This window comes from Vidua chalybeata, chromosome 13 (assembly GCF_026979565.1).
Source record: "Vidua chalybeata isolate OUT-0048 chromosome 13, bVidCha1 merged haplotype, whole genome shotgun sequence".
In the NCBI taxonomy this organism is placed as follows: domain Eukaryota; kingdom Metazoa; phylum Chordata; class Aves; order Passeriformes; family Viduidae; genus Vidua; species Vidua chalybeata.
Window position 1 is genome coordinate 9,863,841 of NC_071542.1, and position 22,427 is coordinate 9,886,267.

Consider the following 22,427-nt stretch of genomic DNA (forward strand, 5'->3'; position numbering starts at 1 on the left):
AAATCAAAGGGAGCTTGTTAATACCCAAATAAAAAAATTAATCAAATATTAAATTTCTTGGTCTAAGCGAAAAAGTTTCTAAGTTTTAACATTCTCTAATAATTTAACCTAAGTTGTTTTTATAATGTTATGCAAGTATTTATGTTTGTTATTGGTAAAAAATAAAAAACAGTGCTCTAGCAGGATCATATTATCTTCAAACTTGGACATGTATAATGAGTACAGGTGTGCCACTCCAGGACTAGCAGCCTGGGAGTGGAGGAGTTTACAAGTTTTCTACTGTATTCCATTAGCGTGGCTGTAACAATGCAGTATATATGTTATACATTTTTACACAACATTTGCATAATCTTGTCTCTCCTTTGATACTGATTTATGAGTTGGGCAGGAAAGTGAGAGAGAAATCCATCCATGAGTTATTAATTGCTGTCTGGCCAGTAGCACCTTCTAACCTCAATTTTCCAGCAGAAATCATTAATGTTAATAACATAAGGCCCCTATTTGTGAGCCTTAAAAGAAATTTGGGGACAGGCTAAACAAAACATAATATAAGGAGAGGAGCTGCGACAAGCGTTCCTCATTATCAGAGAAAATGGACAGTCTTCATTTAGTCTTGTCGGTGCACACACAGTTATTTTATAATTTCTATAAAATTATTTGCATTCACCAGTGGAGTAGATTGCAGGATCCTACTGAGTTACACCAACACCACAGCCAGAGCACTTAAAAACACTGAATAGACACTTCCATGAGGAAGGGTGCCTTCTTCTGAAATGTGTCAGTATGAAATACCTGTGGATTTATGATCTCCTGCCTGTCTTTTTGCAGGTGTGAGGTGGGAAGTACAATCAGGAGAGTCCAACCAAATGGTACATATGAATGTCCTAATCACTTGTGTCTTTGCCGCTTTTGTCCTGGGAGCCTTTATTGCGGGAGTGGCCGTTTACTGTTACCGGGATATATTTGTGCGGAAGTCCAGGAAAATCCACAAAGATGCAGAATCGGCTCAGTCCTGCACTGACTCCAGTGGGAGCTTTGCCAAATTGAATGGGCTGTTTGACAGTCCTGTCAAGGAGTATCAGCAGAACATTGATTCACCCAAACTGTACACAAACCTGCTGACCAGCAGAAAGGAATTGCCTCCAAACGGTGATACCAAGTCCATGATGATGGACCACAGGGGACAGCCTCCAGAATTAGCTGCACTTCCAACTCCAGAATCTACTCCAGTTCTTCAACAAAAGACTCTGCAGGCTATGAAAAGTCAGTCGGACAAAGCGCATGGTAACCTCAATGCTTCGCGAAAGGAAGCCCCACTAAAAAGCCCTCAGTTTTTTCCTTCTAGTCCTCCACCCCACTCTCCTCTAAGTCATGGACATATTCCCAGTGCTATTGTTCTTCCCAATGCTACCCATGACTACAACACATCTTTCTCAAATTCTAATGCGCACAAGGCAGACAAAAAGATGCAACATATTGATCATCCCCTTACAAAATCATCCAGCAAAAGAGACCATAGGAGATCAGTTGATTCCAGGAACACCCTGAATGATTTTCTGAAACACTTAAATGAAACTACTAATAATCCCAAAGCAATTATGGGAGATATTCAAGTGGCCCACCAGACTTTAATGCTGGATCCAATGGGCAATATGTCTGAGATCCCACCTAAGGTTCCCAACAGGGAGGCATCTTTATACTCTCCTCCATCGACTCTGCCGAGAAACAGTCCCACAAAACGAGTGGATGTTCCCACCACTCCTGCAGTACCAATGACCTCTTTGGAAAGGCAGAGGGGTTATCACAAAAATTCTTCACAGAGGCACTCAATATCTGCCCTTCCTAAAAATTTGAACTCACCAAATGGTGTTTTGTTATCCAGACAGCCAAGTATTAATCGTGGGGGGTACATGGCTCCCACAGCAGGCACTAAGATGGACTACATGCAAGGGACGCCTGTCACCGTTCACCTCCAGCCTTCCTTGTCTAGGCAAAGCAGCTACACGAGCAATGGCACCCTGCCTCGCACAGGAATAAAGAGGACACCCTCCCTAAAACCCGACGTGCCACCAAAACCCTCATTCGTCCCTCAGACAACATCAGTCAGACCACTGAACAAATACAGCTACTAGGACATGTCTGTGCTAAAATGAGTGTGGCACTGACCTGTACAGGTTGTGAAATGATGTTGTGGTAGACACATAAGGCAGAGACTTGCTTGTTACTAAGGAGAACAAAGTGGCCAAAGAAACTGTCTTTACTTGAGCAACATCTGTGTCTTGCCACATGTAGCTGTAGCAAGACTTCGTGTACTTGCTACGAGCAAACACAAAAAAAAACAAAGGAAAGTGCTGGTCATTACATTTCTTTTGTTTGGAGCTAAGGAGACATGTAGCACAATGGGGTGGGGGCTACGTTACTGTTCTAAATAGCTAAACAACAGTTGTTGGGAAAAATCAGTAAGCAAATACTTGAAAAAATGGGTTCCATTTTAGACTGCCATTAAGTGTGGTCATTCCCATTAAATGTGAACATTTTACTATGTATGCATTCACCTTGCCTCTTGCACAAATGTCAGAAAACGGTAATGTCTCAATGAATAGCTGGGTTAATAATCAATTTGCTGGAATTAAGTCTCTGGCCCAACTGTAGCATTATTTTTTTCTCTCCATGTGTGTGGCATTTTGTTTTTGCCACAGATAAAGCTGTGCGTGTGTTTGGATGTGTGTGTGTACTGTACACACTAGGATGTACTTAGATTCCCATTGCATCTTTTATGCTATGGAATTGTTTACATTGAGCATGACTGAACAAACAGATCACTCTGCCTTCTGCAGCCCGCTGGGCTCAGCTCGGAGCCAGCTATGGATGAACTGCGCATCTCTGACAGCCCTCTGAGGGGAACGCCTGGATGAAAGTCACCCAGTCAAAGAGTGCAGATATGTTTAATTCTTCATAACTGTTATGCTGCTATTGATTCAGAGCTGTGCATTTCAAATCTAGTGTTTTGGGCTGGAACGGGGGAGTTTTACTGTGTTTCCACAGTGCCTCCATCCAAAACCTGGCCACTGTGAACTTGAGCCCCTGTACTTCTTACTGAGGGCAGCTAATAGTCAGTTCACTTGGCAAATGCCTGTGTAACTGGAGAAGGTCACGTTTTTGTTGCATTTAATAACGCCCTACACACTGATAGACTCTTGTCAATAAAAAAGGAGAAACATTAATTGGCCTGGCAGAAGCAGTCTGTGAAAACTCAACAGTAGTGCAATCAATTTGTTTTTGTTGTGTAAAGTAAGGTTTGTTTTTTTCCAAAGTCATGCAGGTAATGACAATATTCTGTAAATATTATGTGTGAGTTTACCTGAATCTGTGCATTTTGTGCCTTATTCATGCAAATGATAAAAGTACTAAAAAAAAAAAAATTAAATCTGTCAAGTGTTCTCACCATAGCACATATCCTCCCGAGTGCCAGTTGTAAAACCTCTCAACAGCACCCGAAAAAAAAAAAAAGATAAAACGCAAGAATAATTAATGGTAACTAAAGGCAGCCTACAATCCAAGAAGACAGCAGCATTAAATCACCTTACCATGATAAACATTCCACTCCAGCTCTCTGAAGGATCAAACAGTTATAATGTGAAATCAAATGAGGTTTCTAGGGTAATGGAACACCTGCTAAAGTTGTGTAAGCTATTTAGTAGGGTTTACAGTATCCACTTGCAGCTGATGTTCAACACAGATGGCTATTTTAGCTTGCAAACTACACACTACCACATTGTTTATTGAACATAACTATAGAAATAACCATGGCAGAGGAATATTCATGAATTAGTGGGACAAATAACTGCAACGGGTTTCAGAGACGGTGGAGATTTATATTATGTGTTCAAAGGAGAGAAAAGGTTAGTCACTAAAAACTGGATCTCTGTTACAGAACAAAGAATAAAGGATAGAAGTAGTCATTTTTTTCTTGTAAGGCTGTAAGGGACATTTATTTCCTGAGACCTCTGGATCCAAAAATCAATGATCTTTCTTCCTAAACACTTCTGTCTTGCAACTAAAACACTACAGATTAATAACTATTAAAATGTACTCAGTTGTCAGAAGACACAAACTGATCCGAATTCACTTTACAAATATTAATACAGACTTGTGTGACCCGGAAGATAAATGTATGTGAACCCTGATAACCTCCTGTAACATTGTGCTGCCTTGTAGATGGTAATGTGAGTTCTCTCAGTATTTATGTTGAAATTTCTAACATTCAACCTAGTCCTTATTCTGTTAATTTAATAATAAAAGATGCTTTATCCATTTGTGCAAAGGTAAACGCAGATTGTATCTTTTTTAATGGTACGGCATAAAAAAAGTAACCCTTAAATGAAGCTGCTCTATTACTATAGAGTACTTTAACATGTATAGATATCTTGTAAACTTGTATTGTGGATGTGTAAATAATACGTTCTTTGGGTTTTTAACACCGCATGTAAAGTCAAAATAAAATATTCCCATGTACTGAGTGTGTAATTTCATTATTAGTGCAGATGTGTTATGGGATTACTGTAGGGGAAAATTTCTGCTTGCCTTCAGCAGCTCTGCGAGGAGGGCACGGAGCCCTCGGCCACTCCCTGGCCTGCAGGACTTGCAGAGGTGGGGTGACACACCAGGGTCCTGTGTGTCCTCTCCAGCCACACTGAGCTCTGTGCCCCTGGGGCAGAGTCTGGGTCTTTCGGTGACTTTCAGCCTTCTGAGGCAAATACAAAAATGAGAGTAACCAGCATGTGGTGGCAGAGCTCAGTACAGAATCGGGGCTGCCCACACAACACCAACACCATGTGCTGAAACTGATCCCTGGAGCTCCATCCAGGTTTCAGCTGGGCTCTAGTTCCTGCAAACCTTTCTTATTAAGGTCAAAAAAATACCAATTTTGTGCAAATACGGTACAGTTTTGAAAGAAGGTAGTGTGTTCCTTCTACAATGTAGATTACAAAAGATAAAGCTAATTCCTGGCTAAATTAATTACTCACATAGCAGGACATTCCTAAATACTTATTAATGCTTAATAATTGAAACTCACATTTCAGGCAGTTAAAGCCCAATAGAAAAATAGATGCTGTATATTTCGTATGTGCCAACATTCCACACAATTTTAAAATAATCAAGGTAATTTAGTATCAGAAAACAAATATAACAGTCTTTTAATTAAAAGTTGATTTTAGATCGTGGATATAAACGATTTTTTACAAGATTATGCTGTCAAGGTATTAATCATTTGAAATTGCTGTGCATGTTATAACACTACAATGGCACCTACTTGTATCTTACAAAAAAAATTCTGAAGGAAAAAGACATATGGTGCTTAAAAAGTTCCGAAGCTATAATGGCTCAATATATATTTTCTAGTACCAGAATTTCTATTTTTTTATTAGTATGGGGTTTTCTTCATTGGATGTCTTTATATATTAAATGAAGCATCAAACACATACAGCTCTCACAACATGCTACTTTCCCACTTTAAAATTAACTCTGCCTTTGACACCAGTGTCAGCCAGTGTGGCTAAAAGCTTTCCCTCCGGAGGGGCTGTGCCTACCTGAGTCATCTTCAGCCAGGCATTAAAGGTCATCATGAGAAAATTACAAATAGCTGTTTTAGTGATGTGTAAATGTGCATCTGCAGCACAAACCCAGGGATATTTTTTGTTCAGAAAATGCCTCTATTTTATCTAAATTGTGTCAAGTGACCATTTTCTGGAGTTCCATGGTTTGGTCTGTATTGAACCAGCCTTTCCTTAACCAGTGATGTGGTGGCTGGATGGGTGTAGCCAGACCATCATCCCCCCAACATGCTCTGTTGGACTACATGGTGCATGCAAACACCACGTTTTATTTATTTATTTTTATTTTTAAATACATGCAAATAAATATTAAGAATTTGTTAGAAAAATAAGCACAAGAAAACACTCCCTTTACTAACAGAGATGGCTTATATCCAATGAGGATGCCAAAGCAGCCACCTACAAAAGCCCCATTCTGAAAGGGAACTTCAGCAATAAGAAAAAGCTTAGCAAGAAAACGGAGTTTTTCTCCTCCAATGCTTTCCTGGGTCAGCCAGTTGGCTTTAAGCATCCTAAGGTCTCTGGTGAAGAACAATCCAAAGCCACAGGTGATAAAGGAGCACATGAAGGGTGCTTGATGTGCCCAGGGTCACCCCTGCAAGGGGAGGTCCCAGCTTTGTGGGATGTGGGGCAGGGCAGCTGTGAACACAGGAGGGAAGAGGAGAGGCTCCTGCTCAGCTCTGCCTTGCTTTGGGTTTTCTAGAAAAAAATAGTTTTGAACAGAACACAGACAAAACACCAAAGGGCTGCAGACCTGTGCTAGTGAGATGATTGCAAGAAAACCAATTTGTAAAGCTGTGAGTAGTTATCTCTATGACTGCACTGCCAGAACAAACCTTTGGCCTTTTAAATTGGGGTCTTAAAGTAATCACAGTAGTTAGAAAAATCAGGATGCCTCTGTCTTAGTGCTGTCTTGCTAATGAATCACTCTGTGACCCTGGGAAGATTATGCAGGGTTTATGCAGTAAAGGCTCCTCAGAATGCAGTGGGTTTAGTGCAGTTGGTATGATCTGTACTGTTTTCTTCTTAATGCTTCCTTCTCTCTCTGTGATTCTGAGCACTAGCAAGGACATTTTGCAGGTAAATAAAGGGAAAGAGAAATACCTTCCCATCTGGGAAAGGTTAGTATTTGCAGGAGTAGGGAAGAGTTGGTTGGTATTTCCCCAGGTGCCTATTAATTTCATGGCATGGAAAAATATTTTTTAAAAATTGATCACAACAAAATACCTCATAAATGCAGCATCTGGACTTCAGCTGGGATGTGCAAGCTTTTCATATAAAAAGTACTACCAGGAGACCAACATACCAAGACTGCACTTGTTGTTCAAATGTCATCATATCACAGTGTGAAAGAGCAAGAAAGCAAAGGATTTGGGAGGAAAAAAAAGCCACATTAAATATTTAATTAGATTCAGCTTTGCTCAGAGAAGTAGAGATTCTCGCCTTTTTATTCAACCCTGCTAAAGTTCAGCTGGTGTGAGGACCTGACTCTGGTCCAGCCATTGCTGCCTGCTTGCAAACACTTTCACAGGCACATTGCATTGGCCCGACACACATCTGAAATTATAATCTGTGCCGAGCTCTCAACTGAGAAACTGTTTCTACTCTGCCTGAAACGAAATTTATTGGAAGCTCTGATTTTATTAGTGCATTCTGAATTCATCTGAGGGCCTGATTTATGGTCTCCTCACTTGCTTTTCTCCGATAGTCACTAATAACTTTTCTGAGCTCTTCTCATTAAAATTGTAACTACATCCCAGCCTGTGTCCTGCAGTGAAGGCTGCTGACCAGACCACAGATGCTAGAGGGTCCCCATGTTTAGGTAAGGATTGAGAATTCCTTGGGCTGCAATGGTGGCACTGCATCGTCCCTACCAGACTGGCGCCTCTGCCCTTCATGTCAGCCAGAAAGAGCGTTGCTTAAGCTCCTGTAAGGGTAGGGGAGAAGAAAATCTACCACATAGACAAGCTGTCCTGGCCATTTTCAGTAATGATCCCCATTTGTCAACATAAAAGGAATTTTGTGACAGAAAAACTTAATGGCCAAAAAAAATAAATCCCAACCCCAAACTGACCTGCACACATCTTGCTGTCTTTGTTTTGAGAATGAGAAGCTGTTTTCCAGGGCAGAGTCTCACTGCACAAAAATGAGCAAAGAATACCAGTTTTCAATGAAGGCCCTTCTGCAGGATCATACCTGGCTGTAATAGCTGTTTTGTAACTTTTTCCAGTAGCTGACCTTAGCCATTGGCAGAGGCAGTCCATGAGCTCAGTGGTTTGCTTCTGCAGCAGTATTGACAGCCTCTAACATATGTCTGTTCCTGCAGAGAAATGGACAGCTGCCTAGTAAGAGAAGAAAGGTGGCAACTGGCTTTTAATTTGGGTCACTTCAAGCACAGGGTGCTTGAATCTTTGATTTACAATACTGGCCTCACATGAGGAAAAAATAATCAGAAGCAGATCAGAGCAGATGAATCATAAAAGCAATGCATAAGCTAGCTGCACCTTCCTTTTCTGCACACTGAAAATCCATGTGATTACTCTGATTTCCTCAGGAATACATGTTGGTCAATTAACAGCCTGAGATTTTTTTTTTTTTTTTTTTTTTTTTTTTTTTTTTTTTTTTTTTTTTGTTAGAGACTAATGGCAAATTTTTATGATCAGGCCATGTTGTATAACTATGAATGGCCATTAGTCACAGGTTATCGTGCCTGGCCAACAATTAGGTGAGAGAGAAGCACTTCCAATATTAATGTGGCGTGCGAGAATTGATTTCTGTGAAAGCTTGTGCATGCAGCTCTAACATTCAGTCTCTGTCACTGCTGCTTGGGTGAAATACTGCCTCCATCGAGGGAGATGGCAGAGCTGCTTAGGGCCAGGCCTTTGCCCTCACTCACTCAGACGTCCCCAGAAAGCAATTGTTAAGGAGGTGTGAGCAAGGCCAAAGCAAAACGGGATGCACATCTGCAGAAAAGCATTTGCAGTCCCCAAGATCATCTCTGGCCACAAGTGTTTGATAGGGATCAAGGCTTCAGGGTAAGAAAAATGTCTCTGTAGGAATTACCTTCTTTTTCTGGTTGTTGGAGAGTATTGCAGCAGGTACTGTCACAGGAACTGAACAGGCTTGCTTGGGCCAGCTGACATTTTGTGTGTGGAATCATCTTGCCATCCCTGGACTGCCGTGTGTGTGGCTGCAAGTCTGCTTTTAAATTCGCTAGCAAATCCCATCAAATATTGGACTCAACTGGGACAGAAGGTGCCAAATGCTGAGCTTCCAGGCACAAGAGAAAAGCCAGGTGAAGGTACCCAGAGACTCATGGAGACTGCTGGGAGGGCACTCCTGGTGCTAACAGAAGCAGAAAAAGGCATCTTGAGTTTGTTTCACTTCTACTGGTAAATCAGGCACATCTAAATATAAAAATCATAAAATCACAGAATGACTGAGGTCGGATGGGACCTCTGAGATCATCTGTTTCAAGCCCCCCTGCTTAAGCAGGGTCACCTGGAGCTACTTAAACATTCAGGAAATCACTACCTACCTGAGCTAGGACCCTGGACTGAATAACAGTAAAAATGATAATTCATCCTTAAAACCCTTTCTAGAAGAACTTTCAGATTAGGCAGGTCTTCTAGCAGACAGGTAAAGTCTTCCTTCTACCCAGACTGAGGGGAGTTTAGATATCCAACCACTCTTTTTATTGCAGCACTTACTTCTCTTTGACAAGCATAGAGTGCACATCTCAAACAGCCCTTCTCTGTTCAGATCCCAGAGGATATCTGCCGATCCTAATGCACAGCGCACCATTCTCCTTGCGAGCCTTTCATCTGAAATGACATCACGATCAAAGGCAAGGTTATACAGAGTGCAACACACTGAGAAAGTCATGTGATATTTCAGAGCTGCTTCATTACTGGGACGAGAGTTCAGAAAGTACTTGAAAATGACATTTTACTATACATGATATGTTCCATATTACAAGCATTCCTTGCTAGTCCCTGCTGCTTCAGTTAAACTGCAGTACTTGGTAAAAGACTGGATTTGCTCTCCCACAGGAACCAAACTCCAGGTAGAATTACTCCCCATACTTTGAAGGAGGGGATACATCTCAAAAGGCCCTAATACAAAAGGTATTCTAGACCAGGAGGGACAAAATATCACATAGGACACAAAGCAAGATCAGTTGTCAAAAATATACTTTTTGTCACATTTCAGTTGAAAACCATTTAGAAACCTGTCATCTCAACTTGATGGCAGGAGGGAGGAGAAAATGTTTGCCCTGAAACTGGTTGACAGAATGGACAGCTTTTTGATGTTGTCTTCTAATAAAATCTTGCACAAATGCCACCCAGCTAACAATGTCAGCAGTTTCTATCTAAATCCAGTACTGGAGCTTTTACACTCCTCCTTGTGTTCTCTGAAACACAGTCTAACTTGCTTTGCACAGAACAATAACTAACCTGTCATGAAGCTGCACTTTACTATTTTAGTAGTTGTTTGGTTTTTCATAAAGTCGTTCCAATGAAGGCTTCTCTCCTAAACTACTCCTTTTTAGGATAATACAGCATCACTCTCCTCTGCTTCAGATGGAAAGTGAGGATCAGAGGAGCTCAGCTTCAAAATGGCAAACTTTACCTTTGTTATACCACCCAGTCTCACCCCCAAGCTTGTCACACCATGAATGACAAGGCAGAACCTTCTCCAGGATGGTTCCCTATTAAGTCCTTCCTATCAAGCATGGGCTCCTTCATCTCATCAGTGTAAATCAAGTATTGACATTTGTCTCTGAAAATTTTCCCAGATCCCCATCAAACACCCATAAGTAGCTTGTCCATAACAGGGTCAGGGAGAGCAGTGGGGCAACAGACCCAAACCAGGGGTCTGAAAGCAAGTTTGGAAAACTGACAGAAACGAGCAGAGGATACGTGTCTAAATGCCACTCGTGCCTTTGAAAATCCCCTCAGCTGTTAGGCCTATTTAATCCTTGCTCTCTGTTCAGACATTAACAAAGACGCCGGCTCTGATGCATAACATTCACCCTGTAGACATGGGGAAGACCCATGGCATCACTGGACAACACACCAAATCCCCTAATCCCAGCCCTACAGACACTGACTAGCTCCTGATGACAACAGAATTTCGACCAATAACCACAGATTTACAAAGCCCCTAATATCTTTTTTAAGAATTTCTCTACTATCCAAGGTTACAGAATCTGTTTCCATTTTGGGGGCTACTTTCCTCGCTGAGTTTTTCTGCTGTCATGGCTGTTGTTTTAAAATAAAGCAATTCTGGAATACTAATAAGTCTATGTGAATTCTTTTCCCCCTAAGATTATTACAAACGTTGACATTAAATGTACTAGCCTGAACTCAGTTTCTGTCTGATTTAATACATTTATGCCAGCCAACCAGCAATTTTTTTTTAAATTAACCCTGGAGGTTAAATGGAAGTTTACTAAAATGAGAATATGTTAAATGAATAATTTCTCTTGCCTTCTTTCAGGAAGTCTCTCTCTTACCCCAATAATCAGTTCAGCTGCAAAGAGATCAATAAGGTCTTTCAATTCAATGAGTAGAAGGCATACATAAAAAGGTTGGTAACAAACCTGATATACTGGAGAAGATATTTCAGCTTTTATGGGTTTTTTTGACACTAAATCTATCTGCTAAAAATTCTTGAGAAAAGGTTACTGCCCATACACTAATATTGCCAAATGGCATAATTTGTTAGCACTGCTTGGGAAGATATCCTGGCATTTATCCACAAACACAAGTCTTGTCTGTTAAATCCTCATTACAGAATAAAACACACTTTTAATCTTAAAGCGTAAAACAGCTTCAGAAGCCAACCATAGTTGGCTCTTCCCGTGCCATAAATGAGCACAGCAGGTTATACTTTCCTAGACTGTAAAATCCCAGTTGAATTCTGCCCTTCCCATGAAGGAGACTCTCACCTAACAGCTCACCAAGCACAGTGTGTACAGCCCAGTACCCTGCACACACCCCCTTGACACTTCTATTAGGGACCCATCTCTACACAGGAAGTGGGTATTGCTCACCTCAGGAGTGGTCACTCACAACAGTTCAGTGCAGATCATGCTTGTGAGCTAAGATTAAATCCACCATGATTTAGTGTCAGTCTCACTGAAGGACATGGAACAGTATAAAACCCTTCAGTTGTATCCTCTTTTGGGCTGTAATTATACCAATAGCTTTAGATCATTAAATGTACCCATCATCATACATCTATCGATCTCAAGCCAAACGTGCAGGCTCCCAGGGAGAAGGAGTGAGTTTTTAAGAGAGTTGAACTGGAACAAGAACTCAATGACAGCATCCATGCAGAGCAGCAGAGCTGAGCTATGCAGCTCCCAGCAGAGCAGCCAGCGTGTTTACATCCACTGCAGGAGGATGTGTTCTGAGAATTTCATGCCGCAGAATCCTCCCTGTGGATTTAAATCCTCAGAGACACAGAAGTCTTGGTTTATTCCTGTGATACTTCAGTAAAACAGAAATCACCTGGCAGATGCTTCTAGTCATGTTTGGCAGGAATTTACTATCACTGGTTCAGTTCTCATCATAGTCTTGAGTTCTCCTCAGTGGCCCCATTTAGTTCTTGTTAAGTAAACACAACTAGCACTCAGGAAAGTGCTCAAAGTAAAGCGCTTTATATGAGGTGCCTGACTGAAATAAGCATTTCAATTAGATTCATTAAGTAAGTTATTACTTGCTAATTGAATAGCAACAGACTGCTAAGGATCACTTACTGAGGTCTAATAAGTATGTAAGAGTGAAATCTACTCTTGATGTAATTCCATCAGCAATAAACTAGTATAATTAGCTTCTTACTAACAAACTTAAATTGTGGGGAATGTTGAGGCAGATAATTGGCACTTTGGAAGATACCTATAGCAAGTTAGTGGGGTATCAATTAACGTACTTATGAAATGTCAGTTTAAACTCTGAACAAATAATTTATACCAATGGGCTTGGGCTACTTACTTAAAAGCTATTTAAACGCTTAAACTTTCATGTTCAGAAAAAAAAATTAAAACAAGTCCTCTCACTGCTGTTTTTAAAAAATTATTACATATGCTTCATTTCCAGGTGCATAACCTATGAATTACCTTCAATAACCATCAGTAAGGACTCTGGGGGTGCTGGCTATAAATCCTGACATGTGAGTGGTTCAAGGACCTATTTTCCCAGGCTGCTGTCTGCTCAGAAGCATGCTTGCCTTTCACCCCTCACTCTCTCACACCATCTGAAGCCTATTTAGCAATCTATTTTCACAAAATTTTGCTTCTAAAGGAGTGTTAATCACCTGAGAAAGAGCTAATCCCTGCTCCCTGCACTTTCAGACTCAACCATCCCAGGACCTCACCTTAGTTTGATCAAATTAGGGTTCATACCCTATGACCGTCAAGTCTCATAAAGAATCTGAGGCACTAAAGCAGCAACTTTTGTCCAGTGATGACATGGAAAGACCTTATGGGATCAATTCCTTCCCCAGGAGCTATTAGATAATGTCTGTGTCATTTGGACCAACCAACATGAGTGAGGGAACAACATAGTAATTGTCTGGTCAGGAGAAGCAGCAACAGAACCAACATTTATGCCTCTAGTCCTGGGACCTTACCACAGCTCCATCTTTTCCTAAATATATTCTCCAGAAATTCTTTGTCTTCATGTTAGAAATTGAAATCTCTCTGCTCTCTGACTTAATATGCAGTTTGGCTGCAGGAAATGAAGCATTTTGCAATGGCACAGTGTGTACGGAACACTGCTGTTTGCATGCAAAGTCTGAGCCCTCAAACCCAACAGAGGCCTTGGGAAGAAGGCAAGAAACTCCCACTTCAGGGAGCAAGGGCATCTCATGGTGGCAGAGGTGTGGACTGGAGCCTCAGTGCAGGTGTTTGCCTGCAGTGAAAGTGGAGGCAGAGGCACGGAGGTGGGAGGATGCCAGGGCAGAAACCAGGCAGGAGAACTGAGGACAGCAGGCAAGAGTCGCCAGCTGGGCACATCAGGGTGTGGAGCAGACCAGGTGGAAGGGAAGGGGAATACAGGACTGGGGTCTGAGCCTGGGTGAGGAGGACAGGAGGGCCAGGAAGCAGGAAGTTATTGGCAAGGGTAGTAGTACTTGCCATTTAAAGGGTATCTGTGCAAACCAATTTTAGAAACTTCTATTTTAAATTGGGTTCACCCTCCCCCTTCCCCACATACAGAAACACACACTGATCCATTATCTATTTAAAAAAAATGTCAGCATATCCTCGTCAGCTAGCTGTGGTTTTTTTTTTTTTTTTTCAGCTATGCCAGCAAAAGCCCTAATGTAGGCACAGATATAATATGAGCAAAAGGGGGAAAAAAACCTTTATTTTTGCCAATACAGCTTCTTTTGCTCAGGCAACTGATACAAGGTATATTTTTGCAGTTTTTTCTTTTCTAGTGTAAGCTTCTGCACTCTGAGTGATTGCACTGTCAGTGCAGTTGTGCACTAGGTTCAAAAAAGGTGTCCACAAGACCTTAAATTGTGTTGGGGAAAGAACAGCACCCAGCACTGTGAAATCCTGTCAGTGCCTGGAGCTCATAGCTATGGATGCAATACAAATACAAAATAATCCAGAATTTCAAGTCCACTATTCCCAAGCTCCAGAGTAATGGCAGCCAAATTTTCCTCATTTCCCAATCTTACCAAGAAGCAGCTTCAGCCCAGTGCAGCACTGCAGGTAATCACTGCCTTCTTAGAGTAAATTATATCCTAAAACTTAGAGCTGGTTCAGTGTCCAGAAGCTGAGAAGTATGAGAAGGACTTTTCTGTTTTGTATGAATGGAACAAAACTTAAGCATCGAGAGGGAAAGGCAATCTCAAATTATAAATAATGCAGAAACTCCAACATACCTTTTAAAGCCTCAGTCCCCTTATAATTTAATGTTTGAAATGCTGTGCTATTCCTTTGGAAGCTTTTCTCTCTCCACTGCTGATGATGGTCCATCTTCTTAGACACTTGAATAATGTCTCTCTTCCTCTTGTAACACCTTTTTTGACTGCTGCTCATGCATAGTAATGCTAATAATCTTGCAGCTTTCAGCAACATTTTTTTTCCTTTAAATGAAAGCCTGTTTTTTTTGCAGGGCTGTTTTGTTCAGTACCTTGTCTCCTGCATGCCCCTTTCACTGCACGGGGTACCTGTGTACATATAAATATCTATTTACTGCTGCCCACTATGAGCTGTTCATGTTCAATTTAGCAGCACGCAGGAGAACAGGACTAATTGATTACCTATATTGTATAAATTTTAGCAAAGCATAAATGATACAGTCAAGATTAGCTTGCCATTATATTCACTATTTTACAAATCTATATGTAAGCATAATCCCTCCCAAAAGAACTTCTACCATCATTAACTAGGGACCTTGTGCATGTGAAATGGACTTGATACCCAGCAAATTATACAGCAGATAATACCATGTGCAGTCAAGTAGAAGGATATATCTTATACAACCTGACAACCACAGAGTTTTACAGTTCTTTCCTTAGAGAAGATGAATTCAGATCCTATCATCTCCTAAATGTAATAATGTAAATATAGACAATAGATAAGTATTAAGCTCATTTGTCAATGGAAACTAGGCAATTCACCTCAGGTCATGAAGCAAGAAAGGACAAGAAAAGCAAACAGAATCCAAAATTTAACTGTTAGTCTGGTCCTATAACTGGTGGGGACCACACTAATGTGCTTTGTGCTTCTAAGTTATTTTTAAGCACCTTCTCAGTCATCATTAAATGTTAAAAGGATCTTGTATCTTTTGGAAAGGGTGCAGTTGAAGATCCTGGCTATTTCCAAAGCTTCCTGAAATAGAAATCCTCACGTGTAAATGGCCAGTATAGAATTACAACTGCATTTTATATAAATAATTCTGGTAGGAAACCTGGACTAAAATCATTCTAATGACTTTGATGCAAGTGCACAGTTGGTCTGTGAACTTGCAGCCACTGCAAAGAGTAATCACATTAATCTGAACACTATTCCAATGGCAGCTGACAACGAAATGAACACCAAAGTAGTCAGCTCTGGCCTCTCCTGCTTATTTAACCAATGTTCCTGCTGCACTTAATATTATCACTGTAAAATCCAGAGAGAACCCTTCTCCTTAAATATAATCTGGAGACAAAGTCATAGGCTGCATTCTCAGAAACAGTCACACACTATTAAAACAGAAGCAAATTATAAACAAGAGCTTAGAATAAAGGTGAACAACACAGACACCTTCAGAACACCGAACATGATTACAGCAAGTGCCATCATTCGCTTTCCCTTTGAGTTGCTGTTAACAAGTAAAGCATTTTACTTGTCTTTGTTTACCAGGAGGACATAAATACTGCATAAACTACATCTTCTTGCCAACTAAGCTTTGTCTGCAGGATGGCAGTTTGTTCTAACTATGCTTTCACTTTCAAAGAGTTGAATGCTCAGTGGCTGAGCAGGAAAAATGTAGAATGCTATATACATGTGAAATGCATTCTTCATTAAATAAGTACTTGAGAAACCTTAAATAACTCAGCTGGAGATTGCCCAAAGGTCTGCACTGCTCATCAGGATCTATCTCCAACAAGTATTTCATGAAACACCTGAATTTGGAGCCTAGATCCTAGCCTAAATAGAGGCTTCCTAGGGGATTTAGAGCCACCCTTCCTAGGAAGAGGATCACAAAAGCTCTCAGGTCTTTCTGAGGTGCAAATGCACTAGTAGACAATCCAACAGTGCCCTGCCTAGGCCTTCTGTGTGTTCTGGCTTCCCTAATTCTTCCCAGAGAAGCCCCTCTTCCTCGTGACTGCCCAGAGCTCTGCAGGCTTCCTTCAAGGAGCTAGCTGCCCCATGCCTTGATGCACTAACACCAAAGCAGCTGGGATTCTGGTGAAATCTTCCTATTCTGGGTACAGCATTGCCAGGCAGGGCTGTATAAACACTTACAGTGCCTACAAGCTTCACAGGGCTACCTGTATGGAATAATTTTATACACAAGAGCTTCAAGATGGCTCTGAATGCCAGCTCAGCCACAGCACTGAGTGGGCTCCTCGTGGATATTCTTGCAGAGCAAACATCGAGTGACAACAGGGGAGGGTTCTTGCATTATTGTGTGCTATTTTGTGGGGATAGAAAAAAAAGCCCCATCTCTCCTTAGCTTCCCACCAGGCAGGCAGGGGGTTTTCAGCCAATTCAGCATGAGCTGATCTAAACTCAACTGTTTCAATCTGCCTATGATTGGCTGGTTCTGCCTCCAGAGCTGCAAGCTGGCTGGAGATCTGGTATTAGAACCTATGGATTGAGAGGAAGGAGGAATAGTTTCTATTGGGTTTGAGCAAAAATGGAGCTGGGCTTATGAAAGAAATTATATCAAAGTTTGTCTGTTAATCAACCCAAGGATGGAATGCCGTGAGTGTATTTGCCTTAGAACAACCTATTTCTGATTTCCCATTTCCTATGGAAGCAAAACAAAAGAAATTATATGCTCCTCTATCTAATACAAACTGGGCTGTACTCCACAGATTGCTGGATGAAAAATTAGCATCAAGTACCAGCATGCAGTGTGTAACATCTGGAACAAAAAAATTATAGAGCCATCTTCATTATATTTTAGAAGAGAAAACTGTAAATTGTAGAAGGTAAAAGAAGAAATTCTAACAGATTGTACATTGTCAGGCACTCATTTCTAGCTGTGGAAAACCTGATAATAAAGCACACTATCACCTCAAAGTTCAGACACCAATAGAAACAAGGCAGCCCCCATGGAGAGCTTCCATGCAATATGGGCTTTCAAAATGGCAGCTCCCCACAGGTAAGAAGCAGTCTGGATGCTTGGAGAAAGTTTGAAAATGTTTAAAGGCTCAAGGTATAGCCTGGACTAAGGTATTCCTTTTTTTGTATCTTTGGGGGACATTTTTCTTGTTTTGTGCATTACATAAAAGAGAGTGAGGACACTTTACTTATAATAATATCCTCGATAAGCATGTATTCTTAGGAGAATAAAGCAAGAATGATTAGAAAGCAAAAACAAAGGAGACAGGAGGAATTCTAGGGACAAAATGTTCTTGACTGGCTGCGGAGGAAAAAAAATCAAGAGCTGCAAAAACAGCAGCCCCTGTTATTTGCAAACACGTACCAAGGAGGCTGAGAATAGATCCAATGACAGCTGCAGCCTAATTGATAGGAGACTCGCCTAACAGGTTGTCAGACTGCTGCGTGGCTTCAGTCCAGGCCACGTTGCTGGAGGCACAATGTTAGAAATACTGACAAACGTTTACTAAAAATAAATAAAAAAATATTCCAGGGCAAAGGGAAATATGGCTCCAAGTGACTACTTGCAAAATTGTGTTAGATCTCTAGGAAAGAGGAAAGTAAGCGGCAAAACATGTGAGAGTCCCCCCAGGGCCTGCAGGACAGACGCAGGCAGCCTGCCAAGGCACTCCAGGATTGTGCTGCCTGTCAGGAACGTTGGCTCTGGGTGTGCTGAGAGCAGCTCTCCACAGAGGCAACAAAAATAACCACCAGATCAGCAAAGAGCACAATCAAGAGAGTTGACTGGCTGCAAAAGAAAATTATATTAGATGTATAGAGATGGATCTGTTTAATGGTAGGAAGGAAACCACAGGGCAAGTCTTCGAGCTCTTTTTTTACTTACCAGGAAAAGGATGTGTGATTTCCTTGGCCAGTAGGAATGGGAAAAACTATGAGAGAGTTGAAAGTGAGTTAGGTGGGCCCTCAGCCCATCTCATGCAACACACTCACAGCCAGTCACATTTGGAAGGGTTTGAATGCAATCAGCTACATGCTAGGACAGAAAGCTTGAAAGAATCCTTGGTCTTGAGCTCCCAAGGCAGCAAGGCATCCAAGCAAGCTGCAGAGCAGAGAGGTGAACAAGAGAAAGCTAAAGCAGAAGGGGGGGAGGGGAAGTGAGAAGCCACATGGATGAAAGCCTGCTAGGACTGTGAAGGCTGCTCTCTTTGAAGGAGATCCAACCTTGGTAAAGCTGAGACTATGTGGGAGGAAAACAATCTTCTGAAGGTAACACCTAGCATTTTAAGAGGCACCTAGGGCAGGAATATTGCTGTGCATGTGTGCACAGAGGAACAGTGGGACATGAGTACACAGTCCCTCTGGATTTACTAGGACTACTGATCAGACAAGTCGATGCCTGAAGAGAACTGAGAAAAACAGCACTGGCTGAGTTCTCCATCTCTCCTTGTTGTCTTGGGATTACTGCACTTGACACTTCTCTGTCAATCTCTGGTGATAATCAACAAATTAACACATTCAGAACTCATTCCCAAAAAAACACTTCATTAATTTCTATAGAAAGGAACTTGGGACCAAGCACTTTCTTTACTTGATCATACCCTGATATTAATTTCTGTCTCTGAGAATGTCCAAAAACATTGTGAAATACCCATAAACAATGTTATGCAGAACTAACCAAGTAATTTGAAATAACAATAAACTCATAAACCTCCCCATCTTCATACACTGCAAAAGAAAGGCAAAATGCAGTCAGGAATAATTTGCTGCTCTCTCCTTTATGGAAAGTGACATTAGGTCTTTATGATCCCTGAATTTAAACTCAGAGGGCACTGAGTTTTTCCACAGCAACATACAGAGATCTAACAGAGGGCCACCATGAAAATCAGTGGAGAAGCTATATGGCTAACAGCTCTCCAGGGTATGTTCAATATATGCTCCTCAACACCGAACAAATCCCTAGGTAGCTAAGGTGAACAAGAAAATTACTCACAAGTCAGGGCAGTCTGGACGAGTGGAGCTCACTGCAGCCAAGGCTGCTGCTACATGACAGTGAGGCACTGGCAGAAATGGGTTTCAGAGGTAGGTTTCTGCAGAAATCTGAAGTCCTAGCCTCCTCATCACAATCTCCCCCTGAAGAGCAACTGCTAGGAAACTCCTTCTCCTTTATTACGTAAATTTGGTAACCATTTCCAGTATGGAAAATAGGGAATAACAAACAAGAAACTCAGAGCAAGAATCATGAAACAAAGTTACTAATAAACGGAGCCAAAATTCTCGAAAGTTTTATGATTGGCAGATACCTGTGCACATACAAATACCCAGTTTATGCATGCTGACAGATCAGAAGACTGTCTGATAATTACAGCAGGAGGTGAGCCTATTTGCAAGCTTCACAATCAAATCACCTCTGGATTGTGCACATTCTGAGAGTATCAAATTAAGAAAATGAAATCACACAAAACTTTGCTACACATTCACAGCACCAAATCTGGCTTAATCTATTAGTTACCTCCTCTGCTGTTAACTTTAATGAAAACCCAGTCCCTCAGCCATGGGGAATATAAAGTTCTGCATCATAAGGCCTAGTACTCAGTACGGTCCAAGGTGCTGTGTGGGAGAGAAGACTGTAGACAGAACCACTATTTCTGTATTGTTTATGAAATAGGCTCCCTGAAGAGCATCCTTGCATCACATTATTGCAAGAATGGTATTACAGCTTTTGCTGGAAAACAAGCATCTCAATTTTTCACATGAAGATTTTTTCCCCCCTTATAAAAGCCTCTTACTTGGACTGGGTGAAATTTAGAAGCATGATCCCCTTATTGACCTTAATAGAAACAAGACTGAGCTCTATAATAAGCTTTTATTTAAGGCAGACAGGCTCTTTTGTACTGTGGTTTTGTAACTTCACTAGACCTTAGAAAGCATTAACTTGTTTTGAATTCGCAACACTACTCCTTAAATAGTGGACTCTCACCCCAGAGAGTAAGGATGCTGGAACACTGACCTCCCGCATCCAGGGACTTTGATCATGACTTTGCATCCCAGAACTGAAGGTCAGGTTTAGATCTCAGCTCAGTATATGAGCACATAGTGGGAGTGAGGAGTTATTTTCTAGGGCACATGAGTCAAATGCTCCATGCTGATAGAGAAAATGGTATGGTTACTGAATGTAAAGGAGTTACTGCTTCTTTACAGCCAGCCCACTTCAACAGAAACCTCTGCAGGAAATAATGTGGAACACTTTCTTACTGAGCAAACTACTGAAAAATCTTGTTTATTGACAGGGAGCAAGAGATGTGAGATAGCAGAGCACAGGAATATGCAAATACAGTTTGGAGTTTTACCATAAAAACATTTTTCTGCTTTTAAATGGAGCAAACTGTAGTTAGTCCATTTCCCCAGACAGTACAATCAGAATTTTTGAAATGCCATTAATTATTCATAAATTGCATCTGTGTCATCCCAAAAAAAACCATCTAGCCACAGTGCTCAAAATTCAAAAAGGGTTTCACGTGTCAGAAGGGGATCCAAAGCCCCATACACCAAACTGCCTGAGCACAGATATGCACATTAGAAGTTCCATCCCTTACTGGAGCATAAATCCTGGGCGAAGCTGCAGGAATCTTCAGCAGGGCTTCAACACTCAAAGTGACACAGCCATCTTCTGTATAGTTTTTTTGAGCTTTCAGGCACTCACCTGAGCTCCTGCTATGCTACAACCAACCAGCATTTGATTCACCTTTCACCTAAAGTGTTTTTTACTCTGCTTTCAGTAGTGTAGTTTATAATTAATTCATAACTCAAGTGATTTGAGTTTCAGTTACCATTATTCAAGGCTGACATACAGCAGGGATTTGCACCACAGGTCAAGGCCATTTGTTGACCATTCCTGACGCTCTCCAACATAGCAACAGAACTGCTCAGGAACATCCTCTTTACAATTTGAGAACTGCAATATCCAACTGTGTTCCTTCAGCAGGTTCACACTTTCTTTTGGCTATGACAGTAAAATTCATCTCTGTGGGATACTACCCAGGACAAAACTGTGCAAAGAACTCCCCAGAGCCACAGTGCCTTACAGCCCCGCTGTCCGTGCTGAACGTATTTCCAGTATTAAATCCAAATCCCAGCATAGATGACAAGAGAACAAAAAATCCAACTCCCTAATATAAACACCCTAAACAGCCCCCAAGTGACTGTTGTTGGGAGGTAATAGATGATGCTATTCACAACAGACAATGATTTCAGGTACTATTTGGAGGAAGGGCAAAAACATTATACAGCAGAGCACTGCTGCCATATCCTACAAGATCATTAGCACAGCGTTCTAGCTTTGTCCTTTAGCACTTTTAGGATCAATTCCTCATGTTTTACTAAAGCAAACAGACCATAAAACTAAGCCCACATCAAGTCCTTACTCACTATCATAAACATTTCCAGGTACACACACTTTCTTCCACCAGAAAGGAAGAAGCCCAGTACTACCAGGGACACCCCAACCAGCAAATCACCCTCTCTGCACACCACTGCAATAGCCTCAAAGAAGGCAATGGGCAATGCTGGATCAGAGCCTTTCTTCATTCTTCCACAGTCCTGTATGCAGTGACTAAAAGTTGCATATTGCCCATCAATGTTTTGGCACTAACTGCAGGGCTGGAGTTGAACAGCTTTTGTTTGGCTACTGTTCACCACTCCCCAGTTAGTGGTTGTCTTAATCATGTGAATAACAGCTGTTTTGTCAAGGAGCATTTTTTAATCACTATCAGTTCAAATAAAGATTTGCTAATCCTTCAAGTCATGCAAAACAGGCAGGTCACAACTGTTTCAGGGAAATCTTTTATACTTACTGCTATCACAAAGGATGCTTTACCTGAATTGTTGGTATTGGAACTCTTACTGTTTAAAATATTCAGCAAGGAACCGTCTTCCTCACAGGTGCTGCAACACCAGAGATTACATGTTGGTTAATAAACTTCAAGTGTCACATAGGAAGATTAAGCATATGTACT

The 22,427-nt window shown here is 41.3% G+C and overlaps 1 protein-coding gene and 1 long non-coding RNA gene across 10 annotated transcripts in view; one reads left to right on the top strand and one right to left on the bottom strand.

Annotated features, from left to right (window-relative positions):
• The window catches only part of SEMA6D (semaphorin 6D), a 31,120-nt gene extending 26,593 nt beyond the window's left edge, over positions 1-4,527 (top strand). For all 7 annotated transcript variants that reach the window (XM_053954470.1, XM_053954473.1, XM_053954475.1 and 4 more), the window contains one exon: positions 829-4,527. In XM_053954470.1, coding sequence (XP_053810445.1) covers positions 829-2,132 — 1,304 coding nt within the window. In that variant the 3' untranslated portion in view covers positions 2,133-4,527. The remainder of the gene's footprint in view (positions 1-828) is intronic.
• LOC128794523 (uncharacterized) overlaps positions 1-22,356 on the bottom strand; it is a 28,220-nt gene extending 5,864 nt beyond the window's left edge. The window contains exons 1-6 of one of the 3 annotated variants that reach the window (XR_008433165.1): positions 22,289-22,356; positions 14,517-14,804; positions 9,326-9,439; positions 8,679-8,960; positions 7,854-7,935; positions 7,690-7,751 (exon numbers count right to left, since the gene is read on the bottom strand). This is a non-coding gene — a long non-coding RNA (uncharacterized LOC128794523). Of the gene's footprint in view, positions 1-7,689; positions 7,752-7,853; positions 7,958-8,678; positions 8,961-9,325; positions 9,440-14,516; positions 14,805-22,288 lie in introns of all 3 variants that reach the window. The other 2 variants (XR_008433166.1, XR_008433167.1) reach the window with 2 other exon arrangements.
• Positions 22,357-22,427: the final 71 nt, after the last annotated feature.